This window comes from Fulmarus glacialis, unplaced genomic scaffold (genome assembly GCF_000690835.1).
Source record: "Fulmarus glacialis isolate BGI_N327 unplaced genomic scaffold, ASM69083v1 scaffold8606, whole genome shotgun sequence".
NCBI lineage: Eukaryota > Metazoa > Chordata > Aves > Procellariiformes > Procellariidae > Fulmarus > Fulmarus glacialis.
The window spans coordinates 5089-30746 of NW_009218705.1; the positions used below are offsets into that span (position 1 = coordinate 5089).

The following is a 25658-nucleotide window of genomic DNA, read 5'->3' on the forward strand; positions in this document are numbered from 1 at the left end:
CAGTCTTTAGCTCCTAACCCCTGTACCTGGCATAATGTGTCCTGTCTGTCATCAGGCTTCCACTTCACCATTAGCTATCCCTCTAAATCTTCCTTGATGCTTCAACAGGCACCATCATGGCCTTGACTCTTCCATCACACAGACACACTGCTCTCCATCAGCGCGGTTGCACAGCTACTAGTTGACTTTTTGTGGTAGCCTATATGCAGTGGTCCCTATGTGACCTCTTGGCTATAAAATGGCTTTTCCTGGACTATTTCCTACTCTTCAGTAGTGGTATTATGTGGTGAAAGGCTGTCCAAAACCCCTATGCTAAGTTGAAGGCTGAGAAATCTCAGAAGAAAGTTTTTAAATATTAGCTGCTGACATACAATTATTATAGGTGCAATCCAGCCCTCCTTAGTTGAAGAAATTCACTGCAACACAAGACTAATAAAGAAGTGAAATAATAACAATAGCAAAAATCTTCCTGATTCTGGTAGATAATCAAGGGCTGGAGAGTGCAGCTGCAGTACCACTACACACTGATAGACTACTGGTTTCACTAAACCATTGACAGAAAGTAGCACAGCACATCTGGAAAATGCAGATGATATTACTTTAATAATTTTGGTCTGTGCAGAGTGTGGGTGAATGCAATATGAGAATCATCGTCAAAACACACCTTTCTGTTAAAAAGAGAGTGCAACTAAGGGTTTGTGAACTGGAATGTGTCTTGTACTTTGTGAGATGCTACCCAAGATACTCACTGATGTATGTGCACATGTGTAAGTGATAAATAAAATCAGATAAACAAGATAGCTTTGTTTACCTTGACCTTAAGTAGTGGACGTAACATCTTCCCTTTATATGGCACCATTATATTACTGTTGCTATGCTAGTAGCATATCCCCTCAATGACAGCGTGGTATATAAAGTGAATAAATTATTTATCCTTTTAGAATAAGCTGCAGACAATTATATTTGCAATAGGGAGAGAGGATCTGAAAGTGGGCTATATCCTCAGCCGTTGTAAATTATCTTCAAAATTACCCTGCAACAACTATTCTTCAGGCTCAAAATATTTTAGAGCTTTCATATTCCTTTGATATTTCCCCTCAAGTAAAGACAGGGCAAAGACCCTAGCGGATGCGAGATTAAAACTGTAAATTGCACTTCATAGAATTTGGAGTGTTAAATCTTCTACTCAGCTTTGAAACTCTGACGTAGACTAGTCATTGACACCTTCATAGCTATTTTGGCAATATTTACAGCTTGTAAAACATGCTAAATATGGTGGTTCCATAGTGTTTGACAAGTCAAAAGCCAGGTATGTTCTTTGTTTTCTGTGTTTATTCATATTCATGGCTGTGGAAGGTGTAGCCCGGTGTTCTGTAAGACAGATACTTTATGAAGCCAAAAGCATAAATACAAAGACAATTCAGAGCTCGCAGTAATGATCTGTTCCCTGTTGCGCCAAAATGAAAAAACTACCCTCATTATAACTTATTAAAGAAAGCTATGTATTTTTGCTGTATGATACAGTGGAGCTCAACATAATGAATCACCAATTCAAATGAAAAAAGAGGCAGATTCAATATGTGCAAGAACCTTGTTTTTATAGAATGCCTGGGGTGGTCTAAGTGTCTAAAAATGTGTGTAATGGAAACAAGCTTAGCCTAGATTTCCCACAAAGATTTGTACTTATGTTTCACCAGGCATGATTTGTTGCAGCTAATCTTACCACCTTGCCTAATAAGTGTGCTGTGAAAACCTGTTATTCAATTTTGGTAGTGGCTTTGCTTTTCTAGTGTTTTATTTAACCACTATATTTTTAGCACAAAATCAAAAGGAAGATGCAAAATGAAAAGGCACAGAAGCATCTAAGTGCCATAAATCTACTCGGTAAAGCTGATAGTTGATGCTGGGTTTGAGAAGTGCGTATGAGGTGATGCCTTTGATTGTCTTACTGGAAGCAGTTGTGCTGTGCATTTACTCTCATGATTCACAAATTGTTCTGAAAAATCCTTTAACATTAAACAGCTCAAAGGCAACTTTGTCCTTGCTTGGCTCTGAAATTTTTTTGGGGGGGAGGAGTGGGGCATGACAATGTTAAGAGACTTGCTGTAATGTTTCAGAGTTGTAGAGGACTGTAGCCATGTTTCCATCATGGTATTTAGGTCTTAAGCACAAAAGGCTATTTATTTTCCAAGAAGGCTGAGAAGTTTGGTAATGCACATTTAGATTTTATCACTAATTTTTAGATCTGATCCAACTCTAACATTTTTATTTAAAAAATAAAAAGCCAGCGATCTTTATCAAATAAAGTAATACTTCAGTGTTACAAATCTTTTCATGTCAAACACATCATAATTTTATATGGTTTAGAATACAAGCAAACATTTCCCAGTCATTACTCATGGACCATTTATGAAAGACTTGGGGGTGGGTGGCAGCAGAGCTGATGTGACGGTGAGTGGCAGTGTTCTCCCTGGCACTGAGGGTGTGTTACAGGAGGGGGACACTCGGTCTCTGGTATTACATGGGCGTATGTCTTTGTAAGCCAAAGATGAGATTCCCTGCTGGTGTGTGGAAATTTGCACACTGCTTTCTGGGTAGCAAGCTTTTGGCAAATAAACTCTCTAACTTGGAGATCTTTGGCTGAGTTTACTGTAGTAAGGTGACGTTTTGGCTTAGCTCGTATGGTTTCATTAGGCTTGGTTAGTACAGACTCCCTGCGTTCCCTGTCACATGTGTGCCAGCAAATGGGAGGAGAGACATATCAAAATGTGTGTTTTATCAACATACTGGATAAATATGCCAGCTTATTGACAAAAATAGGATGCCTTCCAAGTATGTCCACCACAACTTACTGTACTTGCAAAACAAAGAAATACTGTGAAGATGTATTCCTTACATAGAACACATGGGAAACAAGAAAAAAACCCCAACTTTTAATAAAGACTTTCTTATAGGGACCTGCAATTCTTACTAAGCTGGAATAATAAAAGCACATATTGCTACTTATAAAAAAAAAAAAAAGAAAGCAAAACTGTTTTCAGCAGTGATAGTAATTTGAGATTTGTTTTTGTTTTCAGTAAGACTTTTATGGAAATAGCCTTGATTTTATTAGCTTGTGTTCTATTTTATACCACAATCAGAAAGAATGATTACATTTAATATGGAGAGCTGAACAATTAACAGAGTTAATAGTCTTAAAGATAAGATAGGAATGCTTTCTGTATGTGATTGTGAGGTCATCAGATTTAAAGAAAAAACACAACAAAACCACATGAACAAAAACATGATTGTGTAGCTTTCTCTTTCTTCACAATTACTGCAAATTTTTTTTTTTAAATAATTTCTCACTCAACTTTACAGTATCACTTATCTGAAAGCAGTGTTTCGCAGTTTGACTAATTATACAATTTTAAAACTTCTGCTTACCTAAGGCTAATATTTCTTGGCTGACAGTAGTAGATGACTTGACTTAGAATTTGAAAGACCATCTCATACTACAAGCTGTAAGGTCATTCAGAATTTGAAAAACAGTGCAGGTGTCCAATGTGAAAAGAAATCTGCTGTGTGGGGTCTGAATACTAGTGAACATTATAAAGCTTGGACTGACATAGGACCAAAAGCTTCATCATTAGCTTCTTTCTTCAACTGCTCTAATTTCAGGACTGCATTCTGATCCACCTAAGGCAGAAAGAAAACATATTAATATTTTACAGTAGTCATTTAGTATACATTAATTGTTCATTATTTACTTCATGATGCCAAAAATCCCCCAGAAAGCAGGTTTTTATGAATGCAAGATTTGACTGTAAGAAGTTCCATAGCAAAACATGAAAAAAATAGTATAAAGAACGGCTTTCCTATAGCATACATTTTTCCATATTAAAAAATCAATTGAAATGAGTTTTTATATGACAGAAGTATGAAGGGTCAATTCATTCCCTCTCTTTAGTAGTCACTGAGGGGCCTGTTTTGGCAGCACTGAAGAAGTTCTGCTAACAGCGGTGGGAATAGCAGGATTTGATCATGTCATACATGATATCTTCCATCTTACATTCATTCCCTTATTTTAAAGTTACTCATATGCCAGAGTGTTTTGGGGACTGGAGTTTTGAAATAAAACTCAGCTGGTCTTAGATATGTTTGTATTTGGGCAGCATACAATTTGGGTATGAAAAAGCCAGAGGTTATTTATAGAAAATCTTATCAACTTATGCACTAGGGAACAAAAGATAATTTTAGTTAACGTATAAACCTTTGTATATTATTTTAAATAGCTTATTTAAAGCAATGAATCATTTGTCATGTAACTAGTAACTAGTTTTGTAGCAAACACTATACAAATACAACAAATTTTTGTAGCAAATACAACAAATTCTGCTACGGAAGAAACTTTTCAAAATGAACCATCAGATAGTATAAGATGATTTTATCTTATGATGAAACTACTGTAATTTCCTAAACAAATATGGGCTGTCAACAAATAGCTTTTAATCAATCTTAATTTACACTTTGTACATTTCCAGCACTGTGAAATGATACTTCGAGTAGAATTTCTTCCATGATTGTACACATGAAATATTCTAACATTTCAGTCATAAACTTAAATATCTCATAAAATTCCCATATATTATTTGTCTTCTGTAGTGTATAGGAAGTATTTGTAGTTACATTGGTCATTAATAAACATGCTATTCATATGAAGGCATTATAGGTTCGCCCTTTTTTAAGTAGTAACTTTTGCAGGTTTTTGATATCTCATTGAATATAATAATGGATGGGTGGTTTAAAGGAAAAGAAATAGCAGTAGGTTGAAAAAGACAGCCCCTGTGGATACCCTCCAAAATCTGCAGAGAATTTGTGCAAGCAGTAACATGATCGTAAATGCTCTTTGGTTTAGGGATAGCTCTGTGATAGCCACTTATACAAGAATCTTGTTGTCATAATAATTAGGCCACTGGACTCCACTGGGGCCAGGAGGAGAACTGGCCTGAGACTGCATCCATGTGTCCGCAAGGAGACAGGATGATTTGTGACTCTCAGGTAGCCCTGGGGATGTGGAAATTAGAAGGATGAATTTTGGACTGCTTTTTTCCTAGGTCTTTTCCTGTAAATTTTCCTTTTTCATCAGTAGCTTGTCTGTCACCAATTGCTTTTCTTTTTTTTTTAATCAGGTAGTTTTTTATGGTGCCATTTTGCAGCTTTTATTGAACAGCAACTGCAGGCAAAAATAAGCATTTTGATGCTCTACATACAGTTATTGGCTCTTGTTAATTAACGTAAACTGGACAGTTTTCCTATATATGTAATCTTTAATGTAACTGTTGGTCAGCAGTGTAAAGGGTAGTCTTCTGTAAAGAATTTTTTGAGAAGTAATAACATTTGAAATTCTGCTATCCAGCAGTTAAAAATACCTGATTAGCAAGTGAAATTCAGCTTTCTTTTGCACAGATGTCTTTTGCACAGCAGTGTTACAGGAGGGTTTTTAACTGGGTTTGTACATGCCATGTGTACCAACTGATGAGCAGTGGACCTACCCAGAGATTCTTCTTTTCAGAGAAGGTGAATGACTTTTTTTCCCTGTGCATCTCAATGGTGCTTGAAAACAACATGCTGCCATCACATCTTGTGTGAAGAAGAGTTGGAGCAGGAAGCCACCTTCTGAGAGTGTGCAAGGTCCACTGCTTAGAGCCATTGCAGCAACATAGTATGTGATGGAGGCGATCTATAAACTCGACTTTCTTGCTGCAGAGCTTGTGTTGCTTGAAGCCCTGGTTAAGCGTCCCTACAAAGCCAGCTCAGTGCCGCTGTTAAAGAACAGTTGTAAAAATGGGAGGTTTTGCAGCTGTCTTTTAAAATATGGTGATAGATGTTTTGGGTATGAGGATATTCCATAATTGTATTACATTTCCTTATTGTTCTGAAGAGAGAGAGCAAAATGGCATATGAACCTACAGTCTCTTTACATAGAACAACCAGAGTGGTTTGTTTAGGAGTGTTTATACCACACATTGACAACAAAATGTGTAGCAGGGCATAGGAGATAGGAAGCTTCCTGCACGTCCTTGGGTTCACTCAAGAACTGGAACCAGTACAACTCCTGATAAGGTTATTCCATAAAGCATTCCAAGATTATCGGAAGGGTTGCACTGTATCATAAAAGGAAAAAAAAACCAGATAGAATATAGCATGCAGAAGCAGTTTTCCAGCTCCTCCCATTGCAGCACGTAAGTGACACAGTTATAGTTAACTTTGGTTTATCAATCACTGTGAAACAGAATGGGAAGGTTGTACATTTGAGCAGCTTTTTCACTGGTTTTGCATTCAATGATGAGGCTCTCGGAACCAATACTAGACATGGAAATGGCAAACTACAGTGAAGTTTTAGATCCGACATATACGGCACTGGAGTTCGAAACTATGCAGATTCTGTATAATGGCAATGGTGAGTTCTGCTCCGTGATGCAAAATCAAGCCAGTTAACAGAAAAAATGAAGTTTAGTAATGCTATAAGGTGTTAGCTAAATGTTTTATTAATGGAGCATTTGGGGGTTGTTTTCAAACTACAAATCTGCTCTTTTACACTTCATCACTAAGTTAATAACATTATAATTCTTAACGTTAAGGACAATAAAAGAGAGGTTATATGTAATAAAGTAACTGAACTGTACTGTCACCAGTCAGTTAATCAAAGGAAGAAAATGGTGTATTCAGCAGTTGTTTTATTTACTGTAAAACAAATGAATAACTAGTATTGACAATTTGGACATGAAAGTATATTTTGTATATAACATTGGGAAGGACAGGACAAAATTATCCAGAGGCTTGTGAAAAAAATTAGCTACTGTTTCTTGATGCCTAGTTTCTAATTGTTGGACTAATATTTTATTTATTTAAATGTTAATCTAGCCTTTCTAGGTATGTGTATATATGAACTAGAGCGATTTTTTAAAAAAATCACATTGGCTTTCTGAAGGCTAATGTTTAGCTGAGAAAAACTATTTGCATTTGGCTAATGTAACACTTTAACTTTAGGTGGAATTTTTAATGCAATAATTTTTTGCAAAATTGTATCAGTAAGTTATGCTTGAAATAGGAAGCACACCATTTCATTCTGCCATCATTGAGTACTGACCAAAAAAAAAAAAGGAAATGTCAGTCTATTAAAGTGAAGAAAAGTATCGGGCAAATTAAACTACTCTAAAATGGCTTTCCAAATCTTCTAATACTTACAAATTGTTTTATTGTATCATAAAGTATAATTCATAGATCTATTATAATATGTATTTTTAAAAGGCAGAACAAATATTTAATGATTTTCAGGAAAAATACTTAGCACCTGCATTTCCACATATTCCTGCCATATAGAACCTAAGTCAGTTTTTATTGTTGGGCTTGAAGTTTTATTTGAATTTCTGATGTTACTTTACAGCAAGCTTAGTAAACAGAAAGGTAGATTTGGTTATTGATTTAGGAAGGAAAAACAAACCTTTATGCCCTAAGTGATTTTGAAGATATCAACAATGATTATGCAACTTTTAGATGATTTCTCTACTTTTTGTTCTAATATGGGTGATTTCATTGGTCATTTGTTTTTTGCTGAATAGCACCTTTTCAGATCTGTTAATGTTACATAAAATGGGAAAGCAGATTAAGGAGGTTATGCTGTGTTGCATTATGTGTTGGTGATAAAGCTAGTTAAATTATTCACTGTAAGTGATTAGTTTGATAATTATTAGTTATTACGTGTAGCCTTTTTCTGTTTAGAGTTGGCTTTGAGTTTAGCCTAAGTATTTTCTTACAGAATTTATAAAATTACAGAATTTACAAATTCTGTCTTGTAGCTACAGTGCTAGTCTGGAACTGAAAGCTGCCTCTTATGAACCTTCCTATGTGTCTTTTCCAGCTGTCTAAATTAATTAGAAACATTCAGAGAAGTTTAACAAGCCACATTCAGGCAGATTATGTAATTCTGTTGAAATCAAAGAATTTCGCAAAATCAGGTCAATTTCCCAGACATTTTGTTTCAGAATAATACCAAGGAAAATAAGTATATCCTTATATATATACACAAGTTATACTGCTATGAAATATTTCATCATTAAATTTAAATATTGTATTTTTAACTATTCTGCTGTATCATTATGATACAAAATTATAAAACTCCAAAAGAAAGGTTTTGTATTTTTCCAGCCAAAGTAACTCTGTAACCCATTTCTAAAAATAATTTTCCAGTCATGACAAACCTAGTTTTAAAATAAAATCTTTACAGAACTGAATTCTTACCTTTAAGATTTCATTTTTATTTAATCAATTTTTCATATAATTCCTATCAATTACGTCTCTGTAAAACAGCAAAAAATGTTGCTTCTTCTCTCGTTATCTAAAGAACTCTGTTTAAATTGTAAGCTCTTCAGGACAAAATGAAAATTTTATGATATATTTGTATAATACATTTCAGTTGGATCTAGTACAATATGAATGATAATATATATCAATATTAACAGTTTTACTTTTCAACCTGTCCACTGTTCACGAACTCATGTACTTGACTTTTGAATGCATGTTTGAATAACTAATTAATGTGGCACTATCCCTGACTGAACAACTAAAATGTTTAGGGCATATTGCAAACAGCTTTCCTTTTGTAAAACCAGAAGCATAACAGAAAAAGCTATTTTGCAATTATTTCTTTGAACACGTCTGTTAAACATTGTGACTCAAAGAAGAATAAATATGTCTGTTTTGATTTCAGTTGAATGTCTTCAGTATTGTTTACCATATTCAGTGACTAATTGTTAATCATGTAGCTAATATTCTCTTGTGCAAGTAAAGTCAGCACAATGTTCCTTTGGAGAATTTGTTCAAGGAAATAACACTTAGACAGTCCTCTTAGCATGCTTTTTTTTTTTTTAAGTATTGTACAAAAACTGTCTTGTCTTTTTTTTTTTTAATGTCACGTATGCAGTTGTATCTTTGTATGATAGTTGCCAGTTATTGCCAGCTCCTATGAGAACTGATATACAAGATCTTTGCCAACTAACTAGGCAACACTGCTTTGTGCCAAAGTTCCTCTTCATGTTAGTAAGAATGTATACGTAATTATACATGCAGAGTTAGACTTTAATTTTTAACCTCTTTTAGTTGGAAAGAGTTTAGAATAAAATTATTTGTTGTTACGAACTTCTTAAATTCTGTTAACATCTCCATAACTTTGAAAGTGTTCATCTGAATAAGAACCAGATGTAATCAGATACGCCGTGCTATATAAATAATAAGTGGCAATTAAAAGAAAAGGCCAGAAAAAGCCACCGTTTAAGTACAAATTGTTCATGGGGTGGTTGTTGAAAGTCTTGTCCGTAACTATGTATGTTGTTCTTGCCTCTCCTTAGACAGTTCAGGAGAAGCTGTGAACATGGATGCTGCTGACAATGGGGTCAGTAGTCTCTGTGCAATATGTGGAGACCGAGCGACCGGAAAACATTACGGTGCTTCCAGCTGTGATGGATGCAAGGGATTTTTTAGACGCAGTATACGGAAAAATCACATCTATACATGCAGGTATTTCAAAAGTTTGTCTAAAGGCACTAAATTAATGAATGTAAGCAAAAATTACATTCAGACATTTTCAGATTTTTCAGAACTATGTCAGGATATTTTCAGCTTTTTCTTAAGGAATTCTATCCAGCATTTTTGATGAGCATGTGGTTCATGGTATATTCTTATGATTGGAAAAAATGTCTTTTATTCGAAACTACTTGATATTACACATTCCAGATACTACATTCCAGATGTCTCTTGATATTTTTGATATTACATCACTCAAGAGCTGTTTCACTCTTTTATTTATGATTACAAAGGTAATCTTCTGGGGGGGGGGGGAAACACAAACGGAAAAATTCTCATATTTTCACTGGCAATGTGAAAAATGTATTTCTTAACTGTTTTCTAAAAATTATTTTCATTTTTTTTTCTTATGTAGGCAGTTTCTGAATTGAAAGTCTAAGATTTAAGAGTCTTGTTTTAAGGGCTGTATAAGCACATCTGCACATCTTCCCACTTTGGTGACACACTGCTCTTTTGAGTGACCGTTTTCCCCCCTGTCAGTCTGAATGGCAATCTGCTAATTTCCGGATGTCTGGCTGCCCAAATTATCACACTGCAAGTCTGTGCACCATGTTTGACGAATTGCTCTGTGCATGTACAAGTCCATAAAACGTCAGTTTTAAGCCGTGCACAGAATATATGGAAACCTCTGTGAGTTTAGCCAAATCACCAAAGGAGAAAACATTTTGTAAGAATGGCTTGTTACCGGAAATGTTTTTTGCTACACTCTTCCTTGGTTGCTTAATACTCTTGTAAGGAAATCTCTCCCTTATAGACATACCACAGTCACATAGCATAGACATACCCCTAAAGTGGTGTGACAAGAGCTGGTATAAGTGATTTCAATAAGAGATCTGCAAAACATCATAGATCTATTTATCTAACAAAGACATGCACAGCAAAAAGGCAGAAGCAAACAGGGAGAGGGGGGATGGCTCATATGCATTCCCCTTAAGCACACCTGTAATGTGCTTGAGAGCTGGGGTAAGCCTTCTTGCAGTGTCATGCTCTGTCGTTTCCTTATGTCTTTATTTCATTGTGGTGTTAGAAAATTTTCCTCCCATTTCCTGTTTAGGTTGTCATCTCTAATGATACATCATGTAGCTTGTTCGTTGGTATCTCCCTGGAGGAGTAAACTTTGCCAGCCAAGGGTACTCCGTGCCAGTGACACTTGGCATTTTCCTTCATTGTCCTTTCCTTTTTCTATTTGTAGCTTTTCTTGTTTTTTTCCCCCACTGCCATTTGATGCAGCCAGTTACTGACATATCTCACAAATAAACTGAGGTGTAAATAATGCACATAACTCCAAAATTTTCCACACTTGCCCATTCCAATGCATATATGTGTCTATACACACACATATATTCCTGCAAACCAAGCAGGTATGAAACACCTCTCAAGACTGATTAATAAAAAATTAAAAAAAAAAAACCACAACAGAAGAAGAAAGTCTGTGGTTATAGACATTGTTCTGACAGGCCAAATTAGTTGGGTTTTTTTTTCTTCATAATCAGGGTGCTGCTGTATTAATGTTTTATACATTTACCTTTTCTTGTCTCTGATAGATTCAACCGGCAATGTATCGTTGACAAGGACAAAAGGAATCAATGCAGATATTGTCGTTTAAAAAAGTGTTTTCGAGCAGGGATGAAAAAAGAAGGTAATAGAATCATTTATTATTTGATATACAAAGAGAAATAATCTGATTTTTAAAATGTAATAAAAATTCTAAAAAACTCCAGCAGAACTATTCAATGGAAAGTCTGCTATAATGCCTTCATGATGGAGAAATGCTTTTATATTGAGGTGAAATATGCATCATCTAATTTTCAGGTGGGTAAGCAGTTCTAACACTGAGCATTAGCAAATCTATGAGTTTAAAGTGAATTTGCAACTGTTTAATCTATGAATCCTGGCATCAAAATTCACTGATTTCTAAGTGTTCAGCCATATCCTGGAAAATTTAAAAGTGTGAGATTTTAGTTTTAATTTTTACTAAATTTGTGTGATAAAATCTCAATCTGGGATTTTGTTTCTACCCTATCTAAGTAATCTAAGTAACCAATTTACTGGTTCTCCCCTTAAATTTAAATGTTTGAAGCATTTAAGCCAGAGGAAGGAGTGTGAAGTTGAGTGAAAAAGTAGTGGTGAGAACAGTAGTGGTAGCTGTCAGCAGAGTGTCCAGATTAATTGAAAAAATTTCTAATCTCATTAGGGCTTAATATGGGAAGATGTTGTTATGCATCTCACTGACAGACATGAAGAAACATGGGTGTCACAGTGATCCTCCCATCAAAGTGGAAGGACCAGACGACCACAAGAGCAGAGCAATAGTAAAAGAAAGGCAGTGGGAATATCAGAGGATTCTTGTATCGGGTTGTTCAGACTGTTGCTTCACTGGCAATTATGACGTAGAGGCAAAAGGCATCCTGATCTGGTTCAAATAAGCACTCAAAAATGGTTCTTTCATCACAACCTTTGCCACCTATTTTCTTGGGAGCATGGTATATCTGCCTGAAGGCCAGTCTGCAATGTGAGGTGTGCAGTTCTCCTATACTGTAACTAGTCTATTATATTTTTGTCTATACATAATTTTCCTAAGATAAAGAAAGCTGTTTCTTTATGCTTTTATATATCTATGCTATAGTGCTGCTTTGCTAATCATCAGGTTTTGGTATGAGGTAAAATGGATTTTCTCCTTGCAGCTGGATGTGGATATTCTAAACAGTCTTACACTGTTTATGTATGAAATAGGTTTGCTTGTTCTTGTGGATCTCCTTGAACACAGTTTAGCCTTTTGGAATTTGAGCCATTAAAATTGTTAACATATTTTATATATATTATCAAGCTGACATGAATAAAAGGGACGACCTGTGTGTCCACAGCAGCCCTAGAAGTTTTGCAAAAAGCAGAGCCTCACAGACTTTCAAAACCTGGAATTAAAGAATAGTTTAGCTCAGAAGGGACATCTGGAAGTCATCTAGTCCAGGCCCCCATTTAAAGCAAGGCTAACTTCTAGGTTCAGTCAGGTTGCTTGGGACTCTGTCCGGCCAGGTTTATACAGTCCCTGAGGGGAGATTCCGCAACCTCTCTCAGGAACTTCCAGTGCTTGACCACCCTCATTGGGAAGAGTTTTTTCCTTATAGCTAATTGGAATGTGTCTTACTGCAATTAGGGTAGTGTCCATTGCCTCTTGTCCTTTCACTGTGTATCTGAGAAGAATCTGGCTCCTTTTTCTGTAAACTACAGAAAACAAGATCCCCACCTCCGCCTTGGTCCTCTCTTTTCCACATAAACAAAGATGCCTCTCTCTGCTTCACCTTGTGTATCTTGTGGGTTACATCTCCATAGCCCTCCGCTGGATACTGCCCAGCTTTCCAGCATCTTTCATGTACTGGGGAACCTAAACCAGAGAAATAATCACTTATCTCAACATGCTAATGCAGCCCGCTGCATGGCTAGCTGACATTGCCACGAGGCACGCTGCTGACTCATGTTTACAAAGTGAAGTATATCCTGCACAAAACTTTTAACCTAATTTACACTGCTGTGCCTCCTCTGGTCCCACTACCTATAAAACTTTGATTTTTCATTGCATCTGAGCCATGTTTATTCAAGGCTTCCCAGTGCTAAAATAATTCAAAATGCTGAACTGTAAATTTCACTGCTTGTGTGTTGTTATATACCTCTCTGCACCGTCAGGGGATGTCTCATAGCATAAAGTGTAGCATAGTCTATACGATAGTTTCCCAGCTTGTTTCTAGCAAATCGCTTTCTTTTTTTCAGGGCGAAGGTGAGAAAGGCTTCAGCTGCTAAAAGCTATAGAAGCCCTCTGAGCAAATATTCCCCCTTCCTCATGGAGTCTCTGTTTAAGGCAATTTTAGCCTGAACTGACAAAAAGGCTTTACCAACATAGACAATCCAGTCTAATAATCCGCAATTATGCATATGCAGGAGAAAACTGAAGCATTTCCCCATGATTCTCAAAGTGCTCCACCAGTGACTTTCATTAGTGATTGACAGAATAGCTTACTATTTTTCTACTACTAATCAGCACTGACCTTATTTTAATTATCTATGTAGCACTTAAGCTGCTGAGATTCAGTGAATGGTTTTTTCTCCATTCTTTTAAAAAAGGTTATATTTTTTGTTTCCTGTCTACATGAACATTTAGCACTTTGTGTTTATCACTGCACAACATTTCTTACTGTGACCTTAATAAAAGGCCCATCAGTGAGTGTCCTTGGCAAAAAGTTAGTACACCTCTGGAATAAACTATGTGCATTGTTCAGATAAATGCTGAAAACTATTCCGTGTATAGAATATTTTTTTTTTTTTATTGAAGCCTTTGGTACTACTCCTAAATTCTGTAATGCAGATTGTTTCCCACAAAATAGCAAACATATCTTTGGAAATAAAGCTGCTGCTCTTAAAAGATGATGAGATTCCTTGTGCAATAAAAAGATTTTGATCAGCACAATTCTTTTTTTTTTCTTTTCTTTTCTCTTTGGCCTGACCTTGGACATGATCTAGGTTTTAGAAAAATCTGATTGATAGTTTTATTTTTTCTTCTTCCTTCAATTCAAAAGTAAGCCTTGTTGCTTCATAAGCCTTGCATGTGCTGATTAAGGATTCTTTATCCAAAGCCCTTTCAACTGCCTTTTTTGGACCCCATGAGACAAAACTTATCAGCCTGAAACTTTTTTGGTGCTTTTTTTTTTTTTTTACTTAGTTAATGTTCTGTAAACTGTCTAGGAATGTAATGTCACTGAGGAGTAGCATGAGATTTAAGTTTCAAAATTATCTTACTAGGGGATTAAGTTCATAATTCATTCCTGTTTCAGGGTTTCTCACAGGAGAGCAGGAGTAGGGCTTTCACACTTCCTCTGACTGAGACATCTTGTCAGTGGTGGTGCTGTACCTCTTGACCTGTTCAGCAGTCTGGAGATGTCCATTCCTACCATTATCATAAAGCCTCACTTATTAAATTGGTTAAAATAACAAAACGACAGCATGTTCAAAGGAAGAAAGAGGGTTTACTTAATAAAGCCAGTCACAAAAGTGCTGATGATTCAGTATCTGTGTACAATTATTTATACGTAGTTTTCACAGGCAAACAGTATGCATAAACATGTATTGTCATCCTTCCTCATTACTCAGAGCTAAAAGCACAAGGTCTTTTTTGAATGTCATACCTTTTGATTCTTATAGTTATCTAGTAAACTTCTGAAATGATATTGTGTGGCAATGCCTACAAGTCAATAAATGAGATTATTATTCTTTTCCAGCTGTACAAAATGAACGGGACAGGATAAGTACGAGAAGAAACACTTTTGATGGCTGCAACATTCCCTCTATTAGCACATTGTCACAAGCTGAGACACTCTCCCGTCAGGTACTGAGATCTATCACAAAATTATGTGATGACTTTAAGACCATTTTTTCTAACGTTAAATACTTTTCAGCTTCTTATTGTATTAAATATAATTATTGAGATTACATTTTTCTAGTTCAAAATGCACCCAGCTTCCTCTTCCCAATGAAAGAATAAGTAATAGAATACATTCTTAAAGCAAAGTCAATAAAAAAAATTCTACTTTGTCCAGGACAATATGTCCTAGGCACCTTTCTTAATAAAGCTTTATGGTTCTTACTGCTTTTAAATTAGTTGCTTTTAAATCAGGCAGCTGGTGGCATCTATCTATCCTTGAGGCTGGCTTTCCCATGAAACATTAGGGAAAAAATTGTCCAAAGCCATTACATTCAAAGGGGTGTGGACACTCATTTCCTTACATTCTTTTGAAAATCCCATTTTTAATATCCTTAGACATTATAAATAAGGCAAACAGAAGTGTTCCAACTGCAGAGCCTATTCACATCTCACTTTTAAATTTTCTTTGTCTCATCTGAACTTCATTTTCTTTTTTTTTTTTCCCCCCTATCCAATCAATTGCTGAATGGAACAGTCTCCAGTCCTTTTCTGCACCTCAGATAAATCATGGTCATTGATTCTGCATTCTTGCACCTCTTACTAACTTACTTAGAATTTAACTGCCACCTTTATGATTTCATGCTGACTGATTTATACATCCCCAAATGTTTTGTAATCTCATCCTTTATCAGCATCTCTCTTAGGGTGGAACTGTCTGTAAAGAATTGATGCAGGAATTACTTGGTGATAGTCTTTGGCACATATTGTATGTCTGGGCAGACTAGGTGAACATAATGCACCTTCTTACCTTTCATACCTATACAGTATGAAAAATATACCTCTTTTTACATCCTTAGTAATTCTTTGAACTTGCTTATTGTGCTTTTTTTGTGTTAGTCCCTTAATCATTTCCAACTGCTGTATGCAATTCAGGAATAAGAGCTGTCTTAAACAGAATCACATCCTCAGCCTTTCCTGCCATAAAGTTATTTTCAGCTGGTAGGTTCCTGGCCTAAAACAACACCTTGTGTATGCACAAAAATTTATTCTACTTATTATTTGGTATGTTGTAGCAGGAGAGAATTACTCCCAGTATGCCAAGGATATGTGAAGATACACTCTTGGCCTCAAAGACCAAAGGGTCACCTTAACATGATGGCAAAGTAGTCGTACAAGTTCTTGTTTTTCCGTCAGTCGAATGGGTCTGTAAGATGAGTTCAGTCCTGAGGAGAGACTTGGAGGAGGTGGTAGTGTCACAAATCATTGGCCAAGTCCTTCAGCTGTGAAATGAGGAAGAAGGTGACATTCATCCCTTTTAAAATTTTCATATTAAAATAGGGAAAATGAATTATTTTGTCCCTGGAGATTCCTTACAGGGGGAAATTGTCCAAGCACAATTTTTCTCCTGCAGACACAGGAGAGGCTTCCTGGATTGTGTAAATATGAAAGGGACATGCTGGAAACTCATAAGAGTAAAGGCATGTGTCTCTGATGGTTCTCAGGACGATAGGGATATAGTGTTATATTATCATGTTCATCAAGTCATTAATGGGTACAAGTTGCACCAGGAGAGGTTTCATCTCAATATAAGAAAGAAATTTTTTACAGTGAGAACAACCAATCACTGGAACAACCTTCCCAGGGACATGATGGACTCCCCATCACTGGAGGTTTTCAAGGTGCGATTGGACAGGGTGCTAGATCTCATCTAGGCTTCCTTCCCCATAAAAGGTTGGATGAGATGATCTTTCGAGGTCCCTTCTAACCTGGGCTGGTCTATGATTCTAGGAAGTCAGTGACTCCCATGTTGCACCCCGGAAATGAGAGACAGGTTAAAGCAATAGAGAAATAGAAAGAGGAAAGTTCACAGCTTCATATGTTTGTGAAGAGATGCAACCTTAGGAGTTCATAATGAACTCCATGGGAGTCATCTCATGAATCCCCACCAGAAGCTTACCAAGTAATTTCAGCACAGAGTCTATAGTTTGTCCTATAAGATGTAATTTATAAAGATGCATAGCTTTGATTAAAAGAGATTAAAGGAAGGACAATGTATGAAGTTCTTGAGTCAGTAAGTCTAATGGTTAAACAATCTGCCTGTTCTTTACCTTCTTGAATTAACTTCTAGTTTGTGCATGGTGGTATCTTTCTGGTAGATGAGAGCACCTTCTGCTATTGGAACTTTCTTCTCAGTGTAGGTTCTTTTGAATCATGATCAAGACTCCTCTTACTCTTCTGGAAAAAATGAAATATGTTGGATTTCTTTACTCTCTTTCTGTACTGAAGGTTTTCTAGACTGAATCATTCTGGTGCTTTCACCTGAATGATATTCAGTATTTTCAACTTCATTTTTATAAAACAGATGTCAGAAATGGACTCATGATTATAGCAGGGATTTCACAAATGCTCTTTCTACAAAGAGACAATACGTCTAACCTTTTTCCTACATGATAGCCTTTGAATTACGTGTCTAAGGATTTTTTCACCTGCCTAGCTGCTGTATTTCCCTGAGAATTAATGTTCAGCTGGTTAACTGCCATTAATATCTAAGCTGTTTTTGGTGTTTTAGACTACTGAATTATGTAGGAAGCACTGAGCTTTAGTTCAGAAATGCAGCTCCTTTGACGACCCAAGGATAATAGGGTTTCACCACAGTTCCCACTGGGGAATTTAACATTGGAATGAAGGGGATCTTGTAGGAGTCAACCTAAATAGCATCCACCATCCTGAAATTCGTAGGTACACAGTATTGGAAGATCAAACAATTTTTTTGGGAGGGTGGAAAGATAATCAAACTACAGAATTTCCTCAGTATGCTTTCTGTAATAAAATGTAAAGTGAAAGTCAGTTTCACTGGCCTTGTACAGTGGTGGGGTTTTGTTGTTGTTGTGGTGGGATCTTTTTTTCTTTTTCTTTTTTTCTTTTTCTTTTTCTTTTTCTTTTTATTTTTATTTTTATTTTTATTTCTCTTTTTCTTTCTCTTTTTCTTTTTCTTTTTTCTGTTTTTCTTCTTCTTTTTCTTTTTTCTTTTTCTTTCTTCTTTTTCTTTCTCTTCCCTGGTATGATAGCGGCTATAAACTGACCTTTTCTTTTCAGGCTTGGTTTTATCTTAAGTTGTCTTTCCTGCCTGGCTTAAGAGCAAGCCTGGTTTTGTTCCTTTCCTTGAAAAGTCATTAAGAATTTCAGGATTTGGCTCAGTGATTATCTGAAAGTGCCCCAGCTTCGGGCCCAGAAAGATATTGCTCTCTTCTTATTTCACAGAACACTGTTCACTGGAGGTGGTCTAATGCACACTCATATCCTTTACATTTGCTCTGAAACGTCTCAGGCCTCCACCTATACTGCTGCTTCATCATTACAAACCATTCTCCTACAGGCACTAAAACCCCCCTGTTTTACCTTCTAAAGTTAATGATACTTATCTTTCCACTAGAAGAACATGTTACCCCTTTATCTCTCTCTTTCTTTGCCCTTAATGTTACTGCATGCCCCTATGAGCTCTTTTTTTTCTGAAATGAAGTAAATGTCAATCATTTTAAAGGAATAAAAAAACCACCTCCCTCCCTACAAATAATAAGGGTTCTAGTGTAATTAAAATAATATTTTGGAATGAGAAGATATTGTATCATTATATGAATAGTGTAATTTTTAACATACTGTAATACACGCTGATAATAATGAGAAATAAAATTTTATAATTTACATGCAGACTAATGGCCCATATGGTCAAGGGATTTCTCAAGAGTATGCATGATTACAGCTGAGATTTTTTCTTAAATATCACTGTTAACCAGTGAAAATGCAACCATATGAAGTTTAACATTGGTTTTTTTTTTCTCTCTTATGGCCAGATCTCAATCTCCAGTCCTGGTGCTAGCACTGACATAAATGTTAAGAAAATTGCTGGTATTAGTGATGTCTGTGAATCTATGAAGCAACAACTTTTGGTCCTGGTGGAATGGGCTAAATATATTCCAGGCTTCTGTGAATTACCTCTGGATGACCAGGTATAAGAGGAGACCAAAGAGAGAACATTAATTACTGTTCTGTTATTTCTGTGATATTTAAATGTTATGATTAAACACTCATTTTTCATCTGATCGAATAGAGATGGGTGCTAGACCCACCATCTTAAAATTTTGTGAAGTTTTGAAATAGCACCACCACCACCACAAAAAAACCAGGGGAAATTGATAAAGCTCTAGCACCTTAACAAAAAGAAGCAGCAAACCAGTATGTCTTTCAGTGTTTTGTGCTTTCTGTATTCTTTTGGAAGCAGAGATACCAAGCTGCATGCAAAAATGAAAAAAAATCTTGTAAAAAAAGCCATGCTTTTTTCTGACCTTGCAGAGTATTTATTTCATGTTCACCTTTCATTACAATATGGTTTAAGGCAGTATGTTATTTAATTTGAACCAGGTCTTCTCTTTTTGCAAAAAATAAAAGCCATTAGAATCTCAAACAAATGCCAAACATACTGTTATCAATCCGTAGCAAATAATCTTTCATATAATACAATGTACTAAAATTATATTGTATATAATGAGTGTGGTTAAAAAGCATCAAACCTTGAAAATTCTTAAGGGTTTTTATGGCAGAGAGATGATCTGTCATCACATCTGTAATATATCCTAATACATCACTGGGTTTCAGAATAAGTTGTGCTGGCACACTCAGAACCAGTGTCTCCATGTTGCAGAAGGCAGTTCTCTCACCGGCCACCTGGACAGGAGGTTAATTCACGGTTCAGGATCTCTTGATTCCAGTCCACCAAAATCTGATCCAGCTTGAAAATGACTCTGTGAAGTCGAATTGAATAATTCCTCCTTTTTGCCTCTTCATTCTCTCAGTTTTTAACAAAATCCTGCAAGGAGGGTTAGATCATCCTTCGGTTTGAGACTCAAACTGAGCTCATTCCCTCTTATACACCTCCTCAGGAATATAGAGGTGTTTCAGGCCACAGGAGACCCCCTAAAATAGGAGTTTAATGGTGTCTTTGCAGACCCACAGAATATGATATGTGTGCATAAGCTCAACATACTGGAATAAGTTAAAAATCTGTTCATGTGAAAGAAGGGGAATTTTAAATGGATTGGTTACATAAGGGCAACAAAAGCAAGCAAAAATAACGCTGCTTTTATTGTTAAGATGGCATGAAGGAATAGAGAAGGGATCAGACCTCATTAAAAAGTTCCTGTCTGTATTTAAAAAAAAAAAATCAGCTTAGAAAGATAGGCTGAAAACACCCCCGCAGTGCTTGAAGAGTATACGTTGGGAAATACTGAGGAACCTTAAGTACCTTAGAAGAGTAGTGACAGAAGTATTGGGAGTTAAAACAAATGCCACTTTTGCATTTGTGATAGCCTCTTTCTAAGGCGCGTTGTGCATTTAGTTATAAAATAAACCATCTGCTTTTGAACAAATGATTCCTGATCTGGAAATCAGCCTGATTTATAAACCATAGAGCAGGCCAGAGCAGATAAGTTAACTCTACTGAGAACCTGAAAAGTCTTAACACGTGAAGTATTCCTAGGTGCTGTGTACCTTTACATCACTCATGAAGCATTGGCTTGGATTCATAAGAAAAGAATTACTTGCCAAGAGAGGAGTTCCTTAAGGAAATAGAGGCCAGCACTGAAGTTTCAAGCAGACATTAAAAACAAAGGAAAGTAAATAGGTGACAAAGACTAAACTAATGACCACATTTTTAAGTGCCTTCCTGGTATGAATCAGGTTTCTTCTTTGTTGAAGATATTTTGTGGTGGATATTTTAGCATATCTGGCTTTGTTGGAGAAAAAGCTCTTTTAAGTGCCACATAAATTTTTGATTCAAGGTGAGAAAAATGAAACACTGATAGTGCCGAATTTACTGTAACAGTTCATTCCAGCCCACCAGAGTCTTTAGTGTCAACTTAAAATTCCAGAGAAAGCTTTGTTAAGGGAATAGGCACTAGGAAATAAATGCAAGTATTGTATTTATTGAGAAGTATTTTGCAGAGCCATATGTTTAAAATCTAGACCAAATGCTAGAAGTGACAGAGGATGACTAATTATAGTGTGCTGTTAGTACAGTGTTAAGGTTTTTACATTCACTTTACATTTTACATTAGAATCGTAACAATCTTAAGCATGTACCTATAGCCGAATACACTCACGGTAATGTGCATCCTCATTTCTTTTGCCCTTATTGGAACTTACTGCTTTATCTTCTAATGAGTTTGCTGTTTTTTTCTTGAGGTTGCCCTGCTAAGAGCACATGCTGGGGAACACCTGTTGCTTGGAGCAGCAAAACGGTCCATGGCGTATAAGGACATTTTACTTTTAGGTAAATATTGGTTTTGTTTTAATTAATAATGATGATGTTATAGTACATTAGCAACCATATAATCACTTAAGTGGGACAACTGTTCTGGTACAGTCAAAGCAATGCATTCTGTGAATGCTAAATAGCTATTAATGACATAATGTCACGTGCCTGTTCCAGCAAAAGCAGGTGGACAGTTTCCTGTGAGTTAATACAGCTAAAGGTTTATTGGATACCAGAAACCACAATTTGCCCGGAACTCAAATTGTCTCCTTACATTAGCATCCTTTCTGCACCTTTGTCCCATAAAAAAACAACAAAACGACAATAAAAAAAAAAAAAATCTTTGCTTAAGAGAGGAGCAGCCAACCTGTGGCCTGGGTACTAATTTCAGACTTCATGAAAATCATTTATCTGGAGCTTTCCCAAGAGCCCTTCAGACACAGTCAGAGAAGACCCTACAGGCTAGAAAATTGGATAGCTTGTTCCCTGCAACTCGCTTTCCCAAGAGCCCTTTCACTGCTGCCTTGACAGTCGCCACATGGCCGTCGTGTAAACAACATGCCTGTTGTTCCCTGCCATGTGGGAGGTGGAAGCATCCATGGCACGGTGAGGAGTCACGCCTGCATAAGCATATTCTTGGTCACTTGAAATGGCTCCTTCACTGGGTTATATAAAGAGAGCATGGCTGTTAGGGAAGGGGACGTCGTCGCATGGTAGAAGCCTGTCTTCCCTTCATTCACACAACAGAGAGGCACAGTAATACAATGAGATATGTGCCTGTGTGTATAGTGATGTGATGAGGCATTTGTTAGCATTGTTTGACACAGTACTCCGCCAGTCTGAAGTGCACCCTGCCAAAAATGGTCTCATTAAACATGTGCAGCACTTGGGCTGTTTTGTGAGAAAATGGGTAGGTCTTCTTGGACAGGATTTTTGATGTGAAGCAAGACTATGCGGAATATCAACTCAAACTAGTTTCTTCACTGGTGATGTGGTACAAGGGGTTTTTCCGCTACTTGTTCTCCTTCCTCTTTGGGCCTGCCTTTTCATAGCTCTTAATCAGCTTGAGTTTATTTTTACACATATCATAACATTAAAGGGACAGGAAGGGCTTGTTCTGGAGATACCACTCTAACCAGCAATCCTTTCAAATTAAAAACTATACAAATTACCTTCTTAACCTAGTTCTTTCTCTAGATACAGTTTTACAGGCAAAATTAACAGAAATAAAAAGGAAATATTTGCAGTTTTATTGGGATTAGTAGGTAATAAGGACAAATAATGAGAAAATAATAAGCAGAAAATTATGGTCAACATCACCAACATCAGCATATATACTGAAAGAAGAAACAATTTGAGGCTCCAAGGCTTATTTCTGATATTTGGAGGTAGATACCTGTATAGCTTATGAGTCATTTTGGCACAGATCTCTTGTGATATAATCATCAGCTTTTCTTTGAAAACCTGCTTGGTGGCTTCTGGAAGCTCTGTGGCTTTCCCACTGTTCTCACTGCTTATGTTAGATCATTTCTGGACAGAAGGTCAATTAAGATGCCATAATGGAGACTTCTCCAAAATGAAAATTTAAAATTAAAAGAGCAGGGAAAATTCATTCTTTACTGAAAATTTTAAGATGTTTCTAAATCTTATGAGGAGTGGCAGAAGCATCTGTTAGAAACACTCCTGGTGCCTCCTCTGGAAGAAGGCTTCTTTATCCATTGGCAAATCCTGATCATTCAGATTAGGATATATTATTTTAATGGGGGAAGATGAAATTTTAAGATCAGTTTACCATTATATTTGTCTGTTATGTAAAGATAAAGGCCTACTTGCTCCATGCTTGTGCATTCAAATATGGACCTCAGTCTTGCAGACTAATCAATAACTGTACATGTTGGCATATTTACATGCACAGATAATTTACTGGGTGACAGCTGTATTTTGCACATATACTCTACTTGCAAAGAACAGTTTTGTAGGGTATAAAGGAGAGTTATTACTTAAAAAAAACCAAAACAATTTGATTAAGCAAAATAAAAGGTGCATTTGAAAATGGGCTACATCTAGTATGTCACATCAAAGCCTTTATATCAATCCATATGTTGGTATTCTTTCTCTCCAAGGCAACAATTACATAATCCATCGCAACAGTACTGAAGTAGAGATCAGCCGAGTGGCAAATCGAATTCTAGATGAACTAGTTCGACCCTTCCAGGAAATTCAAATAGACGACAATGAGTACGCTTGCTTGAAAGCGATTGTGTTTTTTGATCCAGGTACCTTTTCGAAAATATGTCTCAGAATTATTGTACATGTGATTATATTTAAAGTAATTTTTGTTGATGTAGCATCTGCTCATGTTATCTGGCTGGATGGAAAAGAATAAAATGAAAAAAAGTAAGATGCTCCTCCCAAATCATAATCTGCCTTGACTTTAAGTTTTTGTCATTTTTTAAGATGCAAAGGGCCTGAGTAATCCAATGAAGATTAAGAACATGCGGTTCCAAGTCCAAATCAGTTTAGAGGATTATATTAATGACCGTCAGTATGACTCCCGAGGAAGATTTGGAGAACTTCTGCTTCTACTGCCTACACTCCAGAGCATCACTTGGCAAATGATTGAGCAAATACAATTGGTTAAACTATTTGGAATTGTTAAAATTGACAGTTTGCTTCAGGAGATGTTACTGGGAGGTAAGCTAACAACTTGTTAAATTTACCATGTTGTATTGTGTTGAATTTAGCATGCTGGGACGTTGAGGGAATCATGATGTAAGCAAGCACTTTGACCACTGCCTTGCTGGCTGAGCTTTGAGTCATATGATTGCTAGCTAAAGCCTTCTTGTCTTGGCTGCTCATTTGTTACAGTCCTACAACCTCAGATTGTGCTGTGTACTTCTTAGTCATTGCTGGGTATCTAGACATACAACTGCCTAGGCAGATGGAAGAACCCTTACAAATATTTCATGAAATCCACTGTTAATGCAGTCAAAACAGTGAAAATAAACACAGTGCTTAATATGGTTGAAGTCTGGTTAAATTGTTTAATGAATACCCAGAGGCAATCATTCAAATTGCCAATCAAAATATTTGCTCTACAGAAATGTAATTATTGCCATATAAAGCGCTGGCAACAACATGCTCTTTTGAATTGGTATGTGCTCGTGTTATTTTTGCAGGTACTTCTAATGATGCCAGTCATCTGCACCATCCAGTACATCCTCACTTAGCCCAAGATCCGTTAACTGGCCAAACTATCCTCATAAGTTCAATGTCTGCTCCTGTACATACAGAACAGATTTGTAAGTAATTGCAAGTTAGCCTTCTGTCATAACATTTCACTGTTACAGTTAAAAATATTAATTAGAATGGTGGCCTGTCAGTGCTCATAGAGTTATTTCATCATTATCCTTAAATTAAACTAATTGTGCATTAAAAATGTATGTATATAAACAGTCTTAAGTGAAAGACTTTGACCTGAATTTAATCTAATTTAAAAAATTCAGCACCATTCTGATGTATCATTGGTTTCACATGCACAATTTTTAATAAACTAAAAATTCTGATAATTAAAATATCATATTTACCTGCATGCCAAATGTAACAGAACTTCCTTTTGGGGCAGTAGTAGGTATATGTGTATGCAGAGTAGGCCAGAATATAAAAATACTTAATTCTTTCTATATTCTTTTTCAGCAACTCCAGAAACTCCATTACCTTCCCCTCCTCAAGGCTCTGGGCAAGAATACAAAATGCCTACAAATCAGGCTTCAGTCATCGCACAGCAATCTATTTTGAAACAAAAACCATTGTGATAATGTTTCTCTGTCTGTCTTGCTCTGTCCTTCCCTCCTTCCTTCCTTCCTTCCTTCCTTCCTCCCTTCTTCCCTTCCTTCCTTCCTTCCTTCCTTCCTTCCTTCCCCCCTTCCCCCCTTCCTTTCTTCCTTTTTATGCACTAGATAAATTGGTAGGACTCTTGCACATTTGAAATCTCAGGATGATAAAGGAAATTATTTCCTCACCAGCCACTACTGTGGGTGTTTCTTAAAACACCTCATGATTTGGAAAGTAATACTCTGTTCTGACTGCCACGTACAACTGTAACTGTGGACACTGCAGTCTGACAAATATGTATAGAGGTTGACATTATTTTTAGATCTTTTAACTGCACAGATTAATTTTTTATTTCCTGTTTTAGTTGTTGTCTTAATATTATTGTTTTAGATGTATATAATTTTTTCATTGTGATGGAACTGGTTAGTGCTTGTTTAGCTGTGAATTGTAGACATGAAAAAGCGGGTTAATCAAACAAAAGCT

General features: G+C 36.4%; 1 protein-coding gene across 1 annotated transcript; it reads left to right on the top strand.

Annotated features, from left to right (window-relative positions):
* Positions 1–6314: 6314 nt before the first annotated feature.
* HNF4G (hepatocyte nuclear factor 4, gamma) lies at positions 6315–25156 on the top strand. The gene is made up of 10 exons (XM_009580117.1): positions 6315–6442; positions 9390–9558; positions 11169–11263; positions 14892–14998; positions 18886–19041; positions 21272–21359; positions 23465–23617; positions 23799–24035; positions 24521–24643; positions 25038–25156. Exons 1-10 carry the CDS (start codon positions 6325–6327, stop codon positions 25154–25156), a joined length of 1365 nt encoding a protein of 454 aa, XP_009578412.1. The 5' UTR covers positions 6315–6324.
* Positions 25157–25658: the final 502 nt, after the last annotated feature.